At 41.5% G+C, this 22036-nt stretch overlaps 1 protein-coding gene across 1 annotated transcript in view; it reads right to left on the bottom strand.

The window, feature by feature from the left end:
* Positions 1 to 22036, bottom strand: part of ADAM12 (ADAM metallopeptidase domain 12) — a 188176-nt gene that overhangs the window by 32161 nt on the left and 133979 nt on the right. Inside the window, exons 11-12 of the mRNA XM_057408684.1 lie at positions 20768 to 20916; positions 2034 to 2211 (exon numbers count right to left, since the gene is read on the bottom strand). Of these exons, the coding sequence (XP_057264667.1) occupies positions 2034 to 2211; positions 20768 to 20916 (327 nt within the window). The remainder of the gene's footprint in view (positions 1 to 2033; positions 2212 to 20767; positions 20917 to 22036) is intronic.

Genomic DNA, 22036 nt, shown 5'->3' with positions numbered 1-22036 from the left:
TAGACCAGGTTGCTCCAAGCCATGTCTAACCTGGCCTTTACCTCCTCCTACTCTCAGAAGATGTTCTCTTCAACTTGCCATGGTCTCGCTCCACAAGACCACAGACATCTGTCCCCTTGCTGTTTCTGGCTCTGAAGACAACCCTGCAAACTGTCACATCCTTTCTGGCTCTGCTCAGCATCCTAGTTTTGTTTTTCCATAGCCTGGCTTTGTTTCTGGTACCTCTACCATGACAGCCCTCACTGATGTTACTAATGAGTTGCACATAGCCACATCCGAACATCTCACTTCTGCCCTCTTTTCTATTCTCTTCAGCTCTGCCTGTCCAGTGTTTTATCCCCACCTGAATGATGACTTCAAATTAAATATCACCAAGAGAGGAAAGTTCACATACAGAGATCTCCTCCATTTAAATAAGCAGCAAAGCTCCCTTGACTGTACCTTGGAGACAGAGATTCATTTATTGAACCTTCCATCCCTGTCTTCCTTCCCTGCATGTCATATTCTCATCCCAGTCACACCATGAGATTTGATACCATTTTTGAGGAGAAAATATTGTCAATTCTTCTGTTCTGATACAAGGTATTTAATTCTGATCACCGATAAAATACCACTAGCATGCCTTACTGTACAGCTTTCTACACCATCAAATACTGCAACACTCCTGACAAAACTCAGCTGGTATAAATGACTGGGCACTGAATTATTAACAAACCTTATGGGGTTTCTGGTACCACTCAGAATATTGCAGTAAATTCCATATTAATTTTAATTGGGCCCAAGCTGCAGTTTCCCAATATAAGTAAAGAAAACCAAACAACATAGAAAGAAGAGGCAAAACAAGTCAGTACTTGCTGATGTTAAGTGCCTTTGACTTGAAAAGGTATTACTAGCATTCAAAAATGAAAAAGAGAAAGATAACTGGGTTAGAAAGACATTTGCAAGCTGCTTGCACTCTATTGACTTTAAACAAGATAAGCCTGCTTCCTCCAACCTTGTTACCCTGAAGAATGAGTGAACTGTCAGGAAATCCTTATGGCTTGTGTAAATCCAATACACTGCATAATAAGGATACAGCAAGATCTCGCTGTTTTAACTGCCCTGATCTATTTTGTCTGCAGAACCATATTTATCACAGGAAGCAAATCCTCATCTACTGATATATTTAATTCAGGTCATCTGAGAGTTCAACATAACCAATAAGCATGGGATGCCAAAGGGATAAGGATGTCAGCTCAGATATTATTTGACCCCCCCTCCAGGTTTTCCTATCACCTCCTGATCCGAGTGGTCTTCTGACACATTCACTAAACTAAATGGAACAATCTTTGAAGTAGTAGCAACCTTTTGGGGAGGTGGTAAATACTATTTCTGTTAGTAAAGTTATTGGCTAACAACAAAGAAAAACCTCATAGCAAAGGAGGGAAAGATCTTGGACCTAAAAACTGAAGCTGTCTGCAAGGAAATATATATACTTAGCTAACAGTAAGTTGTATATAAGTATTAATATTAATATAAGAGTGGCTTCTCACATATGGAAACAAACCTTCCTCCTATATCTTGGATGGGGCTTGGAGCAAGCTGCTCTAGTGGAAGGTGTCCCTGCCTGTGGCAGGGGTTGGAACTGGAGGAGCTTTAAGGCCCTTTCCAACCCAAACCACTCCAGGATTCTATGATTCTATGAAATTTCTCTTGAGTTTTGCTTCTTAGCTATTACTTAGAAGAATTTCTGTTGGCAGTAACATGACAGTTAGCAATGGATAGTCTGTTAGAGAAGCCATGAGAGTTTGTTCTTCAGTGGAGAATCAAGCACATTATTAACTAAAGCCCTGCCTGAACTTGAGCAACTCAAATGCAAGCCAAGCAGAAAATCCCTGCATTTCTGAGGACTTTGAGGTTTAAGCTGATAAGACAGAAGCAGAAAAGGGAGAGTTTTGTTTCACACTAAATAGTGCTAAACATGCCAAACCAATTCTTTACTGTTAAAAACCTGCAGACAGGAGGTGAGCAGCAATTCGCAGGTGGTGTCTTACATCAGGCTCCCCGCAGTCGCACTCCTCTCCATCTTCCACATAGCCATTCCCACACTTCTGTCCACCAAAGGACTCCTTGACTTCAGGCAAGTTAAACAGACACATTCCCACTCCTTTTTCCAGGCTGTTCTCCAGGTCCTTTCTACTGCAGCTACTGAATACCATGGGAAATGGATAGCTAGAAGAAAAGCACACAAAGATAAAAACAAAGGGAGTATTATCAGATGAAAACATCTCTCTCCTGTCACACTGGTGACCTTTTAGCACATCTGTGCAGTAACAAGAAGTTTGTGTTGATTTTTCTAACCCTTCGACATGGGATGAAGATATAACAATTTGCTGTAAAATTGAGCCAAAGACCTTTATAATAATTTCTGACTATGAGTAAGGGAATTTCCATCTTTTTCACTTAAATTTGTAGCTGCTGTTAAGGATTGGAAGTGTTCACATTTGGCATTTCTTCTCCCTCTTTTGCATAAGTAGCTGTAACGCTAATTTTGATCATGAGCCTAAAGAAATGCTGGGCTTGCAAGGAGGACGCCTGCATTTGCAGGACTGCAGAACATTCTAATCCTTCTTGGAAAATTCAGCCTCAAGTGGCAAATTAATTCATCTTGCTCTGCAGTACAGCAAAGTCCCTGCTCTTTTCAGGAAAAAACAGAAGAGAAAAACCACCATGTTACTTGATAAGAGCCTGCTTCTGCAATTCATCAAAGTCGAGCTTGGGAACTACATGACTAAAGCAAATACAGTTCTTATTTTAAATCAGGATGACTGTAAAGACACAAATGAAAATGCCCATTTTTAAATTCGTATTTTGAGAGCAGGATTTGGCCCTACTCTGCAGGCACAGAATGGCTTTGGTTTCTTTTGCAAAACACATGGGCAGTGTTAGCAAAATGATCTGATATAATACGAATATCACCAGATAATCTGTGGTTTTCTGTTCACAGAATCCCGAAGTAGTTTGGGTTGGAAGGGACCTTAAAGCTCATCCAGTTCCAAACCCCTGCCACGGGCAGGGACACCTTCCACTTAGAGCAGCTTGCTCCAAGCCCCTGTGTCCAACCTGGCCTTGTTGGAGGACTTAATTCCATTTTTACTAGTGGATGTTTTCAGACTGACTCCTTATATGACATAAAGTGACCTGGATCTGGCCATCAGTCTCATGTCCTAAACCCTCTCTGCACTGGAATGTGCACATGGTTATGATGAATCTGCATCGCAACCAAGGGATACAGATCGTAAAACAGCATTCTCCCCTAAATCTCAGTACCTTGGTCACTGCCTCTCCATGCTCCAGCAGCAATTCAACATTATAGCAGCACAGGGAGCCAACCTGATAATGACTTGACTTTATTCACTGAATGCTTTGCATCACTCCTGTGTTATTAGGGCATAATCTTTATGGACAAGCGAGACAATAGGTGGAAGGCCTGCACTGCTGAACTTCAGACTTCGATTAATCTACTGTTGTTTTTAATATCCTGAAATGAAAAGCTTGCTTTGTGAATGATGATGCCTGTAGGTATCAGAAAGGGATCGCTTCTATTAAAGAAAAAGAAATGTTTGACAATCACAAATGCAATAGAGCTTCCTGTGCTGACATAAGGGGGTTAATTAGGATCTTCTAGAAAGGTTATGGATACCTTACAGAAAGGAACTTATTTTGTGCCTATTCAAAATTGCCTCTTACAGATTACTTTGCAATAAAGCAGCCAGCTCATTGGAAAAGAACATAAACATGACTCTGAAAAGAATAATTTTCGTGTATCACTGTAGGGCTTGCCTAGTTAAACTAAACAGTTCTGCGATTCACTGACATATGACCTCAGAAAGTTAATAGGCATTCCCACTTAAAAACTGATTTCTGGAAAATATCAATGTTTAGGCACAATGAGAGAGTCTAAGATAAATAAAGGAATTTCAGAATGGCATGAGGTATAGGAGTCAGGCTGCTAACTGCAGCTCTGGGCCCCAGGGGAAAACAGGGGAGGTACTTGGAGTAATGGAACAGAGAACAAAGGCACTTAGGAAACCTCCTACTGACCATTTTATATTGAGTAATTGGAGATGTTCTTAAGTGGACACCACAAGCTGTTGTCCTGCTCTTAGTCAGGTTGGAAAAAACCCAACCACAGAATTTTGTGTACGTGACTATGAACAAGTGGATGGATGCTCACTGCTGTCAAACACCGGGAAAAAGCAAGAAACCCGGAGATATCTGACTGATAAACCCTGCACAAAGTAGGTGACTGCTTGATCAGACATGATCCTCATATCAAAGTATGAATAAATGAATACTGCATCATCCAGGCAAGACCCTTCACTCCTGTGACACAGATTTACTTTGATATCCACTGAGATGAGACAGGGAGACGTACATACCATACCCAGACTGAAATCAATTCAGGAGCACACATAATGTGTTTGTTCCTGTGCCATATGTCTCAGCCACGCACGGATCATAAGAATAGCTCACCACTCAAAACTGTCAATATTTTAGGGTGTCCCTTTGTATCCATGAATGCTCAGGGTCGTTTGCATGAATGTGAGATGTGTCTGTCCCTTACTGGCAGAACAGACTCCTTACTCTCTACCAGAGGTGAAATAATGCCATTGTTAATGAATGAGGTTTTCTGTTCCCCCCCCCGCCCAGAGGAACTTCAAGCTGTTTCCTATTTTGAACTAAGAAATCCATTCATCTTCTGGCTCTTCCTGCTCCTGACGCTGATTTCCTCAGCTGACATCAGTGAAGCACATGTTATTCGATGGCATTTTCTGAAAATGCTCTTTCTTTACTAAGCAAGCCCCAAATAAAACCAGAAATGAACACAACTAGTGGAAACAGAGCAACTGAAGGGTAACTACACCATGCAAGAGAAGATCCCACATCAGTTGATTCCAGTTAGTATTTCATTGGAAGCATAACTGAGCTTTAATACTGTGACATTCTGACACACAACCATTCTTCATCTTTTTTGACAAAGAATAATCCCATATAACAGCCACTGCATTTGATCATTTTGATTTTGGGTTACATTTTGGCTGTCTTTGCAATTTTAAAGCTGTTTCATCAGAAGCATGACATCCTTGGCAGATGGGAAGGGAAGCTTTAGGTATCAGATGTCAGCAGCATTAGGCACAATGTTTAAATGAATCTGGAGCTTGTGCAAAATGATAAAGCAATGGTCATGTGAAGGAAACATCCTCTAAACAAATACAGGAAGCTTTCTCGCATTACTCTGTTAAGAGGCTTCAGACCTCATCTAGAAGGACTACCTTTGGGTGGGAAAAGGTAATGGGGTCTCTACAGTAAAGTCAGCTTTGACCCATCTCCAACATTTCAGTAACATGGTAAACAGGAATATTTGTGCTTTCTGTAGTAGCTCAGGCACTTATCCTACTGGAAAAACCCTCAGCCACCAGCTCATATAGGCCATGGAAGAACATTCCAGAGGTAAAAACATTCACTAGCAATCGCTACATGCCATTATTTTTAGGCAGTTGGGAAGAGAAACTTCAGTCCAACCTAATTTCTCTTGTAGGATGCTGAGTAGCCAACACGTTTTCTACGCTGTTTGAATCTATAGATTTAATACAAAATGGATCATGTTGTCAAACCATTCTGGCTGCGGGTACAACTCTACAGAACTCAAATTTCGCCCAGCACTACATCAGTCTCTTCAGTGGGTTTACAGCAAGGAAAAACAATTTCAGATTCTTTCTACCCCTCTTGAATCCACAGTGTCTCCTTAGTGCATAAAAGATGTGCTTAATCTCAAGCACTGCATATCCCAGTCCCCGGCAAAAATAGCTTTGTCTGCTCCTGCAAATGAGACCTTCACAGTAGTAAGAGGATGCCTGGTAATTGATTCTTTTAGAAAGAGAAGTCTGGTCTTGTCCCATTCATTTATATTTCAAGCACTCAAGACATTCAAATGCCAGTTTCCTTTCTGCAGTTTTGCATTTAGCCTGTATTAGATGGCTCCTTTCATTAACTAAGTGAAGTGGCATCACCACCGTGTCAAGTCCCTTTTCAGAACAGAGAATTCTTTGTGATAGCACCGAGTTACCCAGCATAGGCTTTTTTTTTTTTGTGCCAATTATGAAAGTCCATCTCCATCATTTCCATTTCAGAGGCACTCCCCTTCCTAATGGGCTGAATAACAAGAAAGTACAAGCACAGAAACAGTCACTGCCCCAGAAAATTATAGTGTTAAGAGATCAGACAGCGAAAGCATCCAGGAGAAAGAGTGGCTACTGATTCATGCAAGGTAATACAGGAGATCAGCTACAGACCTAGCACCAATACCACCACCGAGGCTGGTGTGCCATGATTGCCACCACTGTCTTTCCCATTGCTCCATCTGGAAAATGCCTGGAGGCGCACTGACAGGAGGTCTTTGCTCTATTCCAAACCCTACCACTGCGTTGGAGCTATACCTTGGGAAAGCCATCTGAAGAGAAACTCCCTTAGTTCCACCAAACCATGTCTACCTACATCCTCAGCAACCTAAATGTTGAGTACCTTGGATCTATCTCCTCCTTGTTCCTCCATCATAAACTAACATATTTTGCTGTTTCTCAAGAGGCTTCAGTGAAGCTGTAACACCATCAATGCTTCTGGCAATTCTCTATGCATTGAACAGGAGGATAAACTGCAAGTTCACAATATCTTGAAAACTAACATTTTTGTTATTATGATTATCACTATCCAATCTCAGTGTTTTTTTTCTTATTCAAGAACTGTAGGACTTTTATAAAGTAACTGCCTGTTCTCTCTAAAACGTTGGTACATATACACACATACATTATATGTATGTATAAATTATATATCTATTTATAGGGTTCATTTATTCCAGTTCATGTTGCAACCTGATTATTCAGCATTATGGTAATGTTTATACAGAGCTTTTTACCAAAAGGCCCTGAAGTGTTCTACAATTATTCACTCAATTAAAATGCACAACAGCCCCAAAGAGCTCTATTAGGTACCACCAGGCCCTCCTCCCTGGGGTAATATGATAATTGGAGATTATATTAATTTTAAAAGGGCATTTTGTTTTTCTGGAGCATACTTATTGAAACAATTGTTGACTACCTCATTTCCAAAGGTGCAGAAAACTGGGAATGGGCTTTTCCTGGAATGCATGAAAAACCAAGCCTGAAAGGCTATATCTGGAAATAACTAAGGCATAAGCTGCTTTTTAGGACATGAAGGTACTCAAAGACAAGAGGGGTGCTGAGTCCCAGGCCTCTGAGTCAGTAATTCCACTAGTCAAGTGCTTGAATTTCCAACACATTCCATGACACCTTGTCTGAACTGAACATCACAGCATCTGTGTCTGTCTTGACCCTAGGACCCTCTGAGATTCACACATAGCAATACTTACTCTCCTTAGTCCCCATAATTCTTGATTTTTGGCTACATACTGGCTCACAACTGGAGACAAAGAGAGCAAATCAGAACCTTCTACTTGAGGCAGAAGATGTGAGTTTGAGCTCCCTTTTGATCAGACTCTACAGAATGACTTGTGTGCAAATGTGTATGTAGGTTTCTGTTGCATATGCCAGGTCTTCTACACAGGACCCTAAAAATAGGGGGTTTGTAACTTAAAAAATAGAGGTAGGGTTGCTTTTGCTAATTCAGGTATAAGTGATTTTTCAATGGAAAAAAGTCAGCAGTAAAGAGAGTAACACAAGTATAAACCTCCAGAAGGGGGAAGCTCAAGCGACATGAATGCTTCTAGGCCCAGTGAGGTGTTGATTTCAAGGAACTATGACAATTCTCCAGCCTCCTCTAACTCCTGATCTAATTGACATAATTCTTTCCCACTAAAAAGCATCCCTCTTGGATTTAACCTTCTAGACATTATGACTGCTCTCCATCTCCTGAGAACAACTTCTTATGGTCTCCTAAGACATGTGAGCCTAGAATAAAACTGAATTTGTTATGAGATGACATTTTTTGACACTTTAGCTATTCTGTACAGCATGTATGTTAATGAATTAGTAAGCATAAAGAACCTCACAGAATTAGGTATCAAGCAGGAGGTAAAACTCAGTTTCCTTTGATATTGAAATAGGTGTTCAAATACTACAGCCCCCTTCGTGTATCAAGTTCTGTCATTACACATTACTTCATACACCTCATGTTTCAATAGCAATTGTTTAAAATCAGACAAGTGCCATAATATGGAAAGGCTTTTTAATGTCTGATTGAAACAATGTCTTCCTTTATAAGCACTTTTGAGGGGGAAAGACACAAATGCAATTTTAAAGTAGATCCCACAAGCACAATAAAGGGAGACACTAAAGGTAATATGCAGGTTGTCTCCCACCCCAAGCTTTTGGAAATGGCAAACATCCAGGACAACTGGGAGGACGGGGTAAACTGAAGGTTCCTTTGGAACCTTCCTGGGAGATGTGGAGGCTTGTAAGCAGCACATAATAGAGCTTTGTACAAGACATCAGTCCCAGAACTGATGTGGCACACCTTTTTCTGCAGTATTAGAAGGATTTAGAGTGGTTACATATATACATATATATACGTAAAGTATTGAAATAGGAAGTTTGCTTCCAAAGGCAGTAGACGCCCGACAACTCATTTTCTAGCCTATTTTTCACTCTCTTGCTCCTTTTTTATAGTTGTAATCCCTAGAGCATCAATAAAGTAGAGCACGGAATTGGGCCATGTAGTTCTATGTGACATCAAAGCTCTTGCTGTCTGAGTTCGCGGTCAGTGATTTAAAAACAAGCCTAGATTTCTCCTACAGCTTTTGTCATGTTCACTACGTGGCAGATTTTACACATCCAATAAATAACTGTGGATATATCACCCTAGTGGTTAATTTAATTGATGTGCAGTGGCAATGGCTTGTTGTGCTACAATGAAATTTCCAGGATTATTGAAAAGAAAATCTTTCCAAGTAAATGATTACGCTTCACACACAAATGCTTTAGGTTCATTTTAATATCGCCCTGGGGTGCTGCAGACTCCCAGAATGCATTCAAGTAATCTGGCTTCAGGTGTCGAGATCGGATTGTCATAGCCCAGGTTGAGATTTGACCTCTCCTATTACACTGAAGGTGAAGATTTAACTACCTGAAGTATTCAAAAAGGCAGATTTATAATAATGAATGTGGGACTTGAGGGCAGGAAAATGCTTTCTGCAAAGGAACAACGCTTAATGGCTTTATACAGTATCCACTGTCATGGCTTGATGTTTCTGCAGTCACAAAATTGCCAAATAAAACATTATTAGCAGTTACTTCTACTTTGACAAATGTACAGCCAGAGAAGTTTTTGCTTGTTGAGAGGCCTTTTGTGACTTTCTTTTCTGCGTTCTGGGGGTGAAGCGATACTGAACCAATTTATCAATGCTGACAGTATTCTGACTCTATGCTGGAGCTATCTGCATTGCAAAAGCTCTATGGGAATTGAACTCAGACAACTGTTCTTCCTGTTGGAAACCAGACAGCCAAGGGAAGTAGCTATAATCAGTTTGAATTTGCCTCTGGCTCATCTTTTGCTCTGTTTCCTTTCAGACCACTACCTCATTAATAAAAATTTGCTGGATTGCTGAGAGTTCAAGTTTCACAATCTACTACTTAGAATTTGAGGTTAATCCAATGCTGACTACAGTAAAAGTGAAAAAGCACCACATAGCAGAGGGAGGGATGAAAAGGCCAGGTCAGGTTTGGTCCCAGACTAAAGAAAAGCAGGGCAGCAGGCGCACAGTGCCTGCCAGCAATGAAGGAAACTGTGGATAAGATGCACAACCAGAATGGCCTGTGTTTAAATTTGTCACACAAAACACAACGCCCTCAGCACTCCCAAACAAATAAGGAGGAACGGTCCATCCTCTTGCTCAAAATACCTTGCTGAAGATCAGCTTCCTTCTGATTTCTGCTTAGACAAAAGGCACTTTTTGACCTGGCTTGAAATACTTGGGCAGCGCTACATCATGATGACACTTTATTTGGTTCCCAACATGATTTTACAATCAGCTTAGGCAGTTATATTCTGATTTTATCCCTTGAAAAACCATGAACAGAAGCAGACTGGGAGAAAAATAATCTGGGAAGTCAGTTTTGAGAGGATCATTTTTTGGAGAGTGCGTTTGGGTGAGGGACAAAGCAAAATAAGTTTTCAGAAACAGAAGCAGACCAAACAAAAGGGAATATCAAACCCAAATTGTAGCACAGAAAAATCAACCCATGCTATTTATTTATGGACATTTCCCCCTTCAAACTGCTGTCTTGCTTGTGTATAATCCTAAACACAACTCATGTTATACTGCACCCTAGAGAACGGAAGAAGCATACACAGTTATTCCTCCCAGGCAGTGCGATCAGTGTGACCAGCTTGATTTAAAAGACCTGTTACGCTGTGGGTACTTGGCCTCAGCAGATGGATGAGCCTGAACATCAGGTGAGCAGATCAAACAACAGCAAGTTAAGGGAAGAGGACTCTAAGGAGGACTAAACCCCACTGGGAAGAGCCCAGGCCAGGGAGAAGAGATTTGGCCCTCTGGCCAAAGCTTGTGAAGAAGTTGCCCATTGGGGAAAGCAGTGAGACAAGCCATAAGAGAATGAAAGGTATGGAAACAGCAGTCAGTGAAATGTGGGTGCTAGAGAAAAACATCTGAGCCCTGCCAAACCTGGAAATAACCTACTCCTGGGGCACAGGCTTGCGCTGATTTCGCTCAACATCTGTGCTACCTGGTCTCATAAATCAGGGCTTTGAGACAGGAGTATCTAACTTGCAAGCAGCATGGCTCAGTTTTTATTTTCTTCTTTAGAAGATCCAAAGGAAAGATAAATGAGGCAGAACAGTGCCAGAAATCAGACTGCATTTCCCCCCTGCAGCATTTCCACCTTCCCTTCTTCTGCTACAAGATAAGCACTGGGAAAAAAAGAGTTTATCCCGTATCACCTACATCACCTCAGACAAATGAAAGTAGAATTCTTTCAAACAACGTTCATAAGCATAAAAATGACAATGAATCACTTTCTAGCTTCCCTTTTTCATTCACAGGAGTGAAAGGCTTCTGAGAAACATAAAGGAATCCATAGGTATCCTGATGAAATCCTGACCTTATTGAAGTCCATAGGAGCTTTCCTACCAACTTGGAGGTAGCCTGGGTTTCACATGTAGTGTTGGTCACCTGCCAGGAGAATACTACTGACAAAGACAAATGCAACTTCCATGTTATGTTAGAAGCAGCCAGAAAGGCTCCCTAGGACACCAAAGTTATTTCACCTCTTATTTTCAGTGCCTTTACAGTAAAATAGGCAGTTGCTTACCTTAATCTCACCACTGGAGCTGTGCCATTCAGTTTTAAATGCTGTTATGGAGCCTACCTGCATTCTGCCATGAGAATCCCACAATAAATGTGTCTGGGACTTTGTAATATGCTTTGACATTAGAAGAGAAAAAGAATGACTTTGCAGGAAGCAATTGTTGGGGTAAAATGGACATCTTCCCTCTCTGAATTTTAAACATTTTGCGCATCTATCCCAGGCACAAAAGACTGTGATTCCCATGACAACTGTGGCAAATGCAGCTGTAGGCATCATTTAATTACAGTGATTCAGCCTTCCAAGTCAACATCAATTCCTTAAAGTGCTTCAGGCCATACAACACATGTTCAAAAAGGAGCGTTCATGTGACTGTAAGGATATGCCCTTTAAGGTATGTTTCCATTTATACTCTACGAATTTGGAATTCATTAACAGTAATTAAAACTGGACATTGTGTGCTTAATTCTCCATGCACTGCACTACAGATTTACCCCTGCAGGTTGAAAAGGTTTTTTGATGAAACAGAAAGCTAAGATAGAGGGAAACGTCCTTATATGATTTGTTCTCATGGGTCATGGCAACAGCAGTAGTGCAGGAGAAAAATGCCCCTTACAGAGCTATATTTTCTGTGGATATTATACCAACAAGACAAAACGCAGCTGAGCTCTCACGTACCAGCATCCCAGTCAGTAAAACTGTACCCATTCTGGATACATCACATAGTAGAAACCACGACATGTCCTTAAGTATCTGCTATAAATAATCACACCCAAAATAAAATGTGTTTTCATTTGAGAAGTAACCTCTCTCCTTGTCAGCTTCACTTATGGAAAATGCATACTGTAAATCCGTATGGCTTTTCCTCTGGAATCCACCAGAAAAGCCAAATATTTGCACTTCTAACAGCGCATCTACTGAAATGTGAAAGACTAAATTCAACCAAAAAGCAATACCTATTCTTTTAAAGGCCTGCCCTGTACTCTCTGTGCTAATTGTTAACAGTGACCCACTCCTGCAAAAGGCTGGGGAAACGTGCAACGTATTTCAACCAACACCACTAATTCTTCAACGCAGATCTCATTTACCACAACAATTAAATCTATCTGCAATGTATGGAAATTATTAACAGCAAGGAATGCCAAATGCACTGCAGACGTGGGGCTACTTGGAGTGGAGGGAAAGACTGACATAAATCTATTCTGCAATCTCAAGGCTGTTTCCTACGAAAGGAAGGACCAGAATGCAATGTGCTAAATTACTAGGGCATAGGGATATGTTGCTTAAGGTTTTTAAGCAGCGGTTGCACTGCTGGCACACCAGCCCTTGCTTTGTCACAAGTAATTTATTACATCAGTATATCAACTTTATTAAAAAAAGGGAAAGGCAACAAAGGAGCCTGTCTTTGTGCAGAGCTCAGCTCAGGCTGGTGGGGAAACAGAAACGGCTTCAGAGTTTAATTAGAAGCTGTTTACATCTTAGAGATAATTTCATTTTCTTCAAACTCTAACAGAGGTAATTCCAGAGGGCTCTGCTGACTCCACACTTCAATGGCTCGAAGCTGCCAGACCGAAAAATGCAAAGTGAGGTCTGCACAGCTGAAAACAAACTGAGAAGGGTCAGGAAATACTGTGCTAACTAATAACGGTTTGATTAGCTAATGTTTAACAGCTACAGGATGCTGCGAGATGTCTCGAAAGAAGGAAAGAGAGCCAGTGAGTAAATTCAAGCGTCCTTCCCCACGCTGTATTTCTGACCTGTGTCCCATTTCTAGCTTTTTATATTATTTTTAACCTTTTTTTTTTCAGTTTTTAAAATTACTATGGTTTTCCTTTTTCGTCTTGTGAAGCGTTGGAATAATTGTTTTTCACTTCAAGTTGTTTTGGTACCAAAGCAGAGGTGCTGTTTTCATGGCATACCTGGCTGTCTCCTGAAGCTAGTGTGCTGGAAACCTCTGTATGGTGTATGTTTTCATAGCCTGGTTCTGTAGATTCCAGTTCAGAGTCTGAGTAACCAAAACCAAGGTGACCTTATATCCTGTTTCCTTGAGATCGTTTTTCAAGGAGAAATGTGATTGAAACTAATACTTAATACAATAAATGACACATGTGGTTAGTGACTTCCTAGCTTGCCCTTAATAGATTTTAACTATGTTTTATTTATTTAACTACATGTTTATAATGAACTTGATTGTATTTTGTTCTTGTTTAAACCCCCAAATCAAACAAAAGCAGATGACAAAATAACACAGCTCCCCACAAAAGCTTTTGAGAGCCAACTCTATTGAGCAAAACAGTTCTCCAGGAGACATCAGGCACCCACCTATCATGCAAATGTATACTTATGCATTACAAAATCAACATTACTGTTACTAGCCTTCTTTTGATGTGTAGTCCTAAATCCCATTAACAGTAATGGGTGATACAGGAGGGAAGAAAAGACCATCAGCACCATCAAAGGACATCAGATGTATAACACACTTTAATGATAGGGTGCTCTTCCTCCAGACACTGATTTTGGTGGTGAAAGCAGAAGAAGACGCTGCTGAGCATCTCCTCACCCTGACCCAACCCAGCTGTTCACAGTCATCCCAGCTACATCTGGATAACTGTAAACCTCAACTGCCAGGCAGATCACTAAATAATCCTATCAGTATACGTTCTGCACCCACAAGCCTTGGTTTAACTTGGATAATTTTCATCATCTGAGTTACCACGTAGCCCCACAAAACACTACTTCAGTTCACCACTAAGTAAACTGCAGCACAGGAGCAAGCCAGGTTGGGGTTTCAATCCACAGGCCAATTTCCCTGCCCCAAGCCCATATTTCATGGTATGGGTGTAACATGATAATCACAAATATCAGGTGGCTTTTGGATAGACACCCTGTACCCAGACTCACTAATTCACATACCTGTTACCTACCATTTAACTTGAATAGAGACAATAAATACCTAATCCAAGTTGTGACACTTCAGTGGCTCTGGGGAGCATTTCCAGAAGCACCCTTAGATCCCAGCAACTGGGGGAAGAGGGAGCATGCTGATTGCTGGACTCCTGAGATAGCAGCTACATGTGCTAAACCTTCTGCTAACCCTGCCTCTACATTGACCATGAGCACTGAAGAAACCTTGGAGTACCGAAGAGTTTAAATCAGGGAGTTTACACTAGGAAAATCAGGAAGCAAAACAAAGTAAGACCTTCAACAATGTGAAACAAGCATTAACAGGGTGAGAGGGAAGAGGAGAAAGCAAATGAGTAGCTATTTCAGATGCCTCTGATAATATACTTGGTAGCACAGGGGGCTGTCAAACAATTTTTGTTTGCCAGCAGAAAGTGATGCTCTGAGTGACACAAGCTAAAGTGTAATGCACCTCCCCTTGGCCACTGAAGTTAACGCATGAAAAGGAAGCATCAAATGTAACTGCTTCTCCCTTATGGGAAAGCTGCCTTTCAAGGACAGCTTCCTCTCCCGGATCACACAGCACTACACTTTCAAAACAGTTCAGAATTGGCCTGTAACATGCAACAAAGACCAAATGTTTCCTAACCTATCCTTGGATGCGTGAGCCACTTGTGTAACAAACCCAAGGACCAGCTCATCACCAGCGGGGCAAAAGGGAATGTTCACATTTATGATGTCTTCTGTGCAATTCATGGTCTTGCTGAGTGTCACATTTTAGCTACTCATAGACATCTGGTAATATTACACAGGAAAAAAGTCTATGGTTCTACCTAAATATTTTATTTAGCCTTAATTGTAACTAATGCACTCAGCGTTCAGTGCAGAATACCTAATTATTCCTAGAGGGAATTCAAATGTAGTATGTACCAATGCTCTTTCTCAGTGGTACCTGCAAGAAGCCCACCTGATGGTCCTTCCCATCTTTAGTGTTTCCCCATTTCTCCCCAGCAGTACTTAGACCAAGTCAATCAGTTTAATCTGGGACTGTCACTCAGTTGACTCTTAATAGATTGTGTTTTGCCCTCATTCACATTCACAGATATGCAGCTTCCCATTGGCTAATTCTGACATAACGGTTTTCACTTAAAAACATACTGCCAACAGTGGGTGGGGTTTGGATTGGTTAAAAAGTCTTCAAATTTTAACAGTAAAGGAACCAGTATTTTTCTAGGTAAGATTTTTATTACATGCTCTTTCTTTGTTCCTAATTATTTGCCTCCCTCATACCCTGCTTCTCAGTAATTAAAGTGAAATTATGTACTGAAAGGCAATTACTCAATATTAGCTCTTATTTTCCACAGAGAGGCAAAAATCCTCTAAAGTGATGATCAGTAACGGAGAGGTTAAAGAACTGATTTCAGTTCCACGTCTCCTTTTTCTTCTCTTATGATCACTACACCAAACCTGGTCCCCTGGTTGGAGCAGAGCCCCAGAGTGTTCTGCAGAATGGGCAAAACACAGGTATCTCCACCAGCATGAAGTCAAAGAGTCCCATTTCAAGTTCCATGTCCCTGTAACATATGAAGTCATAAATGATAGAACCCCAGACTGAGTCAGTTTGGAAAGGACCCGAAGATCATCCGGTTCCAACCCCCTGCCATGGGCAGGGACACCTTCCACTAGAGCAGCTTGCTCCAAGCCCCTGTGTCCAACCTGGCCTTGAACACTGCCAGAGATGCTGCGTCCTTGTTTATGTTACTGCGTGGCACCAACTAGCTTTCTGCCCCTGAGCTTTGTGCCTCCAGTGGGATGCAAACCAGCATATGCATTGGTACTACTAGAACAGAAAAATTCCAGGTCAAACTCCAAGCTGGTTCCTTTTTTTCATGTGTAGTTTCAGTGCAATGGGGCAAATGGGGTCTGCTGAAGCAGTGTGTAAAACCCCCCTGTGATTCATAGCTGTGAAGACAGCTTTTAGGCTATGGTTAAAGCATGCACCTTTCCAGGTCAATAAAATGTTATTACTTCTCACAATACATGGATGGCAAAAGAAATGGGGCATGGGCAATACGATAGACCTGGAGAAACGTCTCTGCCATTCTCACAGCCAGGTGCAAAGGGGACTGGAGGAGACACTACAAAGCAGCCCTCTTCCTGTCATCCTTTTTTCCATCCTCATGGTGAAAAACCTGCTTCTGTCTATGGGAGTGCAAAGAGAGACAAAACCAATGGGTCCATCCTAGGAGCCTGCCTGGCATCTCAATTAACCAGGATGATGCAGCAACAAGGAAGGAACCTGGTTAGTGCAACACACTTCTGTGAAAGAAGCTTTCATTATAGCAAGTCATGGGACTCAGCAAAGGGATGGAAACGGCAGTAGGATCAGCTTCTGATGGTAAAACTTTATGTCCTTAGTGGGTTCCTGGTCTCTCATTAACACCTAAACTAGTGTCTGTGTGTGGGATGGAAGGGCATCAAGGAGTACTTTCTGTAAGAGGGAAGGAAGAATGTGTTTCCAGGATGCTCAGCTTCCCTGATGACAAGCTAACTGTGTAAGTCATCTATATATAAACTAGAAAAGCATGTTATTGGCAAGGACACGCACATGTGGGTGAGGTGAAGTATAAACCCTCGGGTTTACAAGAGGGGAAAAGACTGACTGCAAAGATTTTCTTCCCTTAAGGCTGGCAAGAAATTTCAAGCCTATATGAACTCCTCAGCTTTCAACTACTTTGGGGAAACTCAGACCAATTTCAACCCCACATTGAGATGTCTGTGCTCAATTCTGATGAAGGAGCACGTAGAAAGTGCATTTCCAAAGTGACTAAACAAACAAGCACTGCTAACGGGTATAATTTTGCTCTGCAGTTGATGCCAAATTCTGCTTTTAGTTGCAGTGGTATAAATCTAGACTAATGCCTTGGGTTTCACCAGAACTCTTCAGTATTTATCTAGCTGTCAGGAAGAGTATTTTCACTCCCAAGAGTAGAAACTTTCAGGGTGATACTTGGAAAACAAGTGGAATACGGAAACGGCCTCACTGGCTCAGCCTCCTGCTTTAGCTGTCGGACACTGTGATCTCAGTAAAGAGATTTGCAAGTCTCTTTAAGAATCCTTATATCCTTCGTTTTCACGTGGAACAGTCTGTGGTCAAAACAATTGGAAAGAACTGCAGGAATATCATTAAAACATATGGATATGAAAGGGAACAATGTGTTAATATTAAATATTTCCTTATTGATCCTATCTTTATGGCAAATCCCCAAACTTCTGCATTATGTGATTTCCATAGCAGATATTTGAATCTCTAAAAAGCCTGGAGTGCCACAGTTTTGGGGGTTTTATGTGCTTAATTCTATGCTATAGAAAATGTGTTTTCCCAATGTAGAGGATCTTTAAGGCATTTGTAGCTCACACACAAGTGGTATACATCTTGTTGGCATTTTTAAGAGTAAAACCAATAAGAAGCTCATTAAAGGATAGAACCAACAGAGTTTAAATTCCACACTGATCCCTGGAGATTCTTTCTACCAAGAAGTAATTTCCAAGCCCTCTTCAAAGAATGAAACATAAGAACTGAAGGAAATGGCAATAATTAATGAAATCACTTTTAAGTAAAAAGCCTTAAAACATTCCTTTTTGCTGCACAACCACACGAATGACTCCAAAGTGACATTTACAGAGGCCTTCCTGCTATAACCTAGATATTTCCTATTAGATGTCAGATAAGGACTTTTCAGGGGTTCGGACTTTTTGCACCAGCTACAGGCAAAAGATTTTGCTTCCTTGCACTTATTAAATCTACCTTAAACCAACAGAAATTAGAAGTGCACAAAGTGAGTGCCAATGAATACACTGAAAGAGCAGGATATCTCTCTAAATGTTTGTGCCTACCCTGGGATGTCCTTTGGTTTTGCTATTCCAAGAGTACATTTCAGGTAGGGAATATTCACTTAGCCTTCCCTTAACAGACATGTACTTCCAGAGCCAAAATCTCTTCAGTTCCTTGACTAGTGGTGCTCTGAGGAATACTGCTATTGGTCAGGTGTTGGGTAAATATTCAAAGTATTAATTTTTAATTGGTAAAATGCAGTTTGGCTTCAGGCATAAAGAATTCTCACAGAATGCTTGTTATAGATCGACAACACAGTATGAAGGTAAAGCCCGAGGCTAGAAACCTGATGTTAAAATTTCCATTTATAAATCAATAATAAGTGCAAACAAACCATCAAATTCAGTCCTGGGAATGCCACAGCTCCTCCTCAGGCACAAGTTTTATACAAAGTTTGGTAAAAATCCAAAGGGAGCATAAGGAAGAAGTTCTTTCCTGTGAGGGTGGTGAGGCACTGGAATGGGTTGCCCAGGGAAGCTGAGAATGCTCCATCCCTGGTGGTGTTCAAGACCAGGTTGGACAGAGCCTTGGGTGCCATGGTTTAGTGTGAGGTGTCCCTGCCCATGGCAGGGGGTTGGAACTGGATGATCTTACGGTCCTTTCCAACCAGAACTATTCTATGATTCCAAAGCTGAAGTGAACCTGATGGCCCCCTCCCCAGACTGCCCAACCTATGGGGTGCTGGGGTTGCTGAAGGAAGCACAGCCTCTAGGTTATAAGACACTACAGAAACCCCAACATGAAGTGAGCTGAGCCGCTTGGAGTTGCATCTGAGGAACATGCTGAGCTGCTACAACTTTGATCTGTAAGGTCCCTTTCAACCCAAACCATTCTAGGATTCAATGATGATTCTATGTCTGGCACACCCAGCACAGAGGAAGTTTCAGATACACCCAAAGGACTCTGGTGCAGGAGGCAGAAGCAGGGAAGAGCTATCCAATCTCACATTAAAGACATCTTCACAAGTTGAGTTCAGGAAGTGCCCAGACATTTCTGTCCTGAGAGCATCGTCTCTATTTAGTTCCTGAAATGCAGTAACTGGATGCCCAACCAGTAACTCAGCTGAGATGACTAAAGCTGTCTCAGATCTGTCTGGAGCTCAGAGCCTAAGCCTGTCTGCCCACTCCTTACCAGCTCTCACATCACCTCACCTCAGAACCCTATTTCCAACCTTAGCTGGTTTTCAGTGTGCAGCCAAGCCCTGATGTGCTGCAGAATGCAATTCCATGTGGATATTTACTACCTATTGTTTCAGAAGAGCCCAGTTATTTTTCTTTTCCACAGTGTAGAAGTCACTCTCATTCTCCTCCACACACACACATCTCTCTTTGGTTTGTCTCTTAACTTGCTGTGCTTGGTCTCTGGCCAGGATCCCTTTCTCTGCCTTGAAGGAGGGTGACAGCATGCCTTTGAAGAAACGCCAAGGCTGCTGTTAGGCTGACCAGCAGGGAGAAATCCTGCCCAACGCTCCCTGGCCTCTCCCACATTGCTGTTCTCCTTTCCCAGAAACATGCCTTCTCGGAGAAGGCAGAGGTTGAGCTGATCACAATTCCCAGAAGAGATTTTTAAGCAACAGATGAAATTTAAGCACACACAGAGAATGCTGGAGCTGGAAGAGACATCACAAGATCATCCAGACCGTCCTCTTGCCCTGAGACAAATCCAGCTGTACCTACAGGACACTGCTGACACATATTTGTCCCACTGGCTCTTCCCTGCTTCCAGTCACAGGCAGGAACATTTCTGCAGGCAGTCCAGCCCAGCACATCACTTCCCATCACAAAGCTTTGGTGAACCTGCTGTCTCCTACTTCACTTTAATCCTATCCATTCTTGTCTGAATATGGACACGGAGAACTCAGTCATTCATATATCATTCAGTTTCTACCAGCACTTTACAACACAGAGAAGCAAGCTGCAACTAGTTACCCTGGTCATGGTGACTGTACTTTTTGTGTCTAAAAACCCACTGTGCTTCTCCACTGGCATAGTGCCTTTATCATCAGTAATGGACCTGGACGGACACAGGGTTTATTTTCCATGGTGTCTTATATCTTTTCTTGGAAGATCTCCCTCTGGCCACTGAACTGCCTTAACCCCACTGACCTTACAGATTTAATTTGCTCCTTCTAAAACTGCTACAAAATTATAACAGAGGGTGAGATGCAAAAGTTTGTGCAAAACTAAAAACCTTCTCTGCACAAGACAAAGGCTTTACAGAGAGTCTAAGAATGCATTTCCTCCGTTACTTTATTTCCTATTCATCTTAGTCTTGGCCTTGGGATGCGGCTTCCTATTATGACTGATACTCAGTTGGCAAGACGAGAAAAGGTGAAATTCCCATTCCATACTTGCAATGCAGCTTTGTGGAACTTTTCTTGTTTGTAATTAACCAGTTGCTTACAGCATTTTTGCCTCTCATGCTGCTAACGTAGAAACAGAAAGGTACAATGGTACATGCTGTGCTCTGACAACAAGTTTAATTGTTTCACCTCAAGGGGGATAACTGCGAGATTTGACAGACATTGAAAAGGCTTTTTAGTTTTTACCTTTAAAATGTTCCTGAAACATGAAATGAAAGAAAACTTTTTTCACTCCAACTGTGACGTCCCAGTGTTTTCCCTCGCACTTACCCAGTAGAGGGGTTCATGATGCAACCCCCTTTATCCGTAGATGCTTTGCAGTTACAGCCCCTCTCCAATGTATCATGATTCATCCCAAAGTTGTGTCCCAGTTCATGAGCCAGTGTGACAGCTGCACCTAGAGGGTTTTCTGAGTGATCCTTGAAAACACCAAAAGAGCTAGTCAAATCCACATGTGAAAATGCCTCAGAACACACATTCCCCCTCTAAAGTCCTATTTCTTATACTTTGAATGTTTTATCGCCTCAGCAGCTGTAGTTGCACTGCTGTTAAATAGACCCAGTTTAAGATTCATCCACATATACCAAGTGCAGCATGGGAATTTCAGGACAGCCTACCTGTCGTGGCCACCCCGATTGCCCAGCACACAGAATCATAGAATGAACTAGGTTGGTAAAGACCATTAAGATCACCAAGTCCGACCATTACCCCAGGACTACCAAGTCCACCACTAAATCACATCACTAAGGGCCTTGTCTGTGTTAGACACTTGAGACCATTGGGCAGCTTTGAACATTGGGGCCATCTCTTTATTTAGGGCTTAAAATTCTCCTGTTGAATAAATACCCCAAACTCCCAAGACAAGGCAGTAACAGAAAACAGTCACCCAGCTGTGGAGTGTTGGAAAGGGTGATCATCTGTGGGTGAGGATTAGTGTGACGAGGGAGATGTGAGAAGATCCTTCATATCAGTGCAGCAAGAGATTTCACTCGGTCTCTTTATTATTCTTCAGACTCTCTCTTTAATATCAGAAAGTCCAAAACTTCACAATACTTGTAAGAAAAGCCAAGTACCTTTGGAAACCTCCTTTTCACAAGGAAAGGATAAAGCAAGTAAAAATCTTTGATGGTCTTTTATTAACACCTATGAATATTCTAAATTCTCCAAGTATCAAATTGAAATATTAACATTAATCCTCCTTGAAATGCTGATTTTTGGGACAATTATTTCTGAGCAATTGACTGCATGATCTCATTACAGGCTGATGTTTTGGCTTAACCACAAGTAAGAGACCTTTCCACATCGATCATTTTCCTTAAGGGGAAAAAAAATCCACTGTACTCACAGGAAAGCTTTCTCTAAAGGCATAAACATGGAATACAAATGCATGATCCACTATTTATCAGTCAGTAAATGGAATGACTATGTACTGCTGCCTGCTCTAAAAGCATATATGAACATATTCAGTTTAAATAACTCTTCCAGTATCAACTAAGCCAACCTTCAGACTAAAAAGAACTGAAAGGTAAAACTGTCTAA

This window comes from Pezoporus wallicus, unplaced genomic scaffold (genome assembly GCF_028554395.1).
Source record: "Pezoporus wallicus isolate ANWC-B61680 ecotype Strahan unplaced genomic scaffold, APGP_CSIRO_Pwel_v1 contig_13954, whole genome shotgun sequence".
Lineage (NCBI taxonomy): Eukaryota > Metazoa > Chordata > Aves > Psittaciformes > Psittacidae > Pezoporus > Pezoporus wallicus.
Note: the sequence above shows the minus strand (reverse complement) of the source record. Positions and strands in the feature narration are given on the sequence as shown.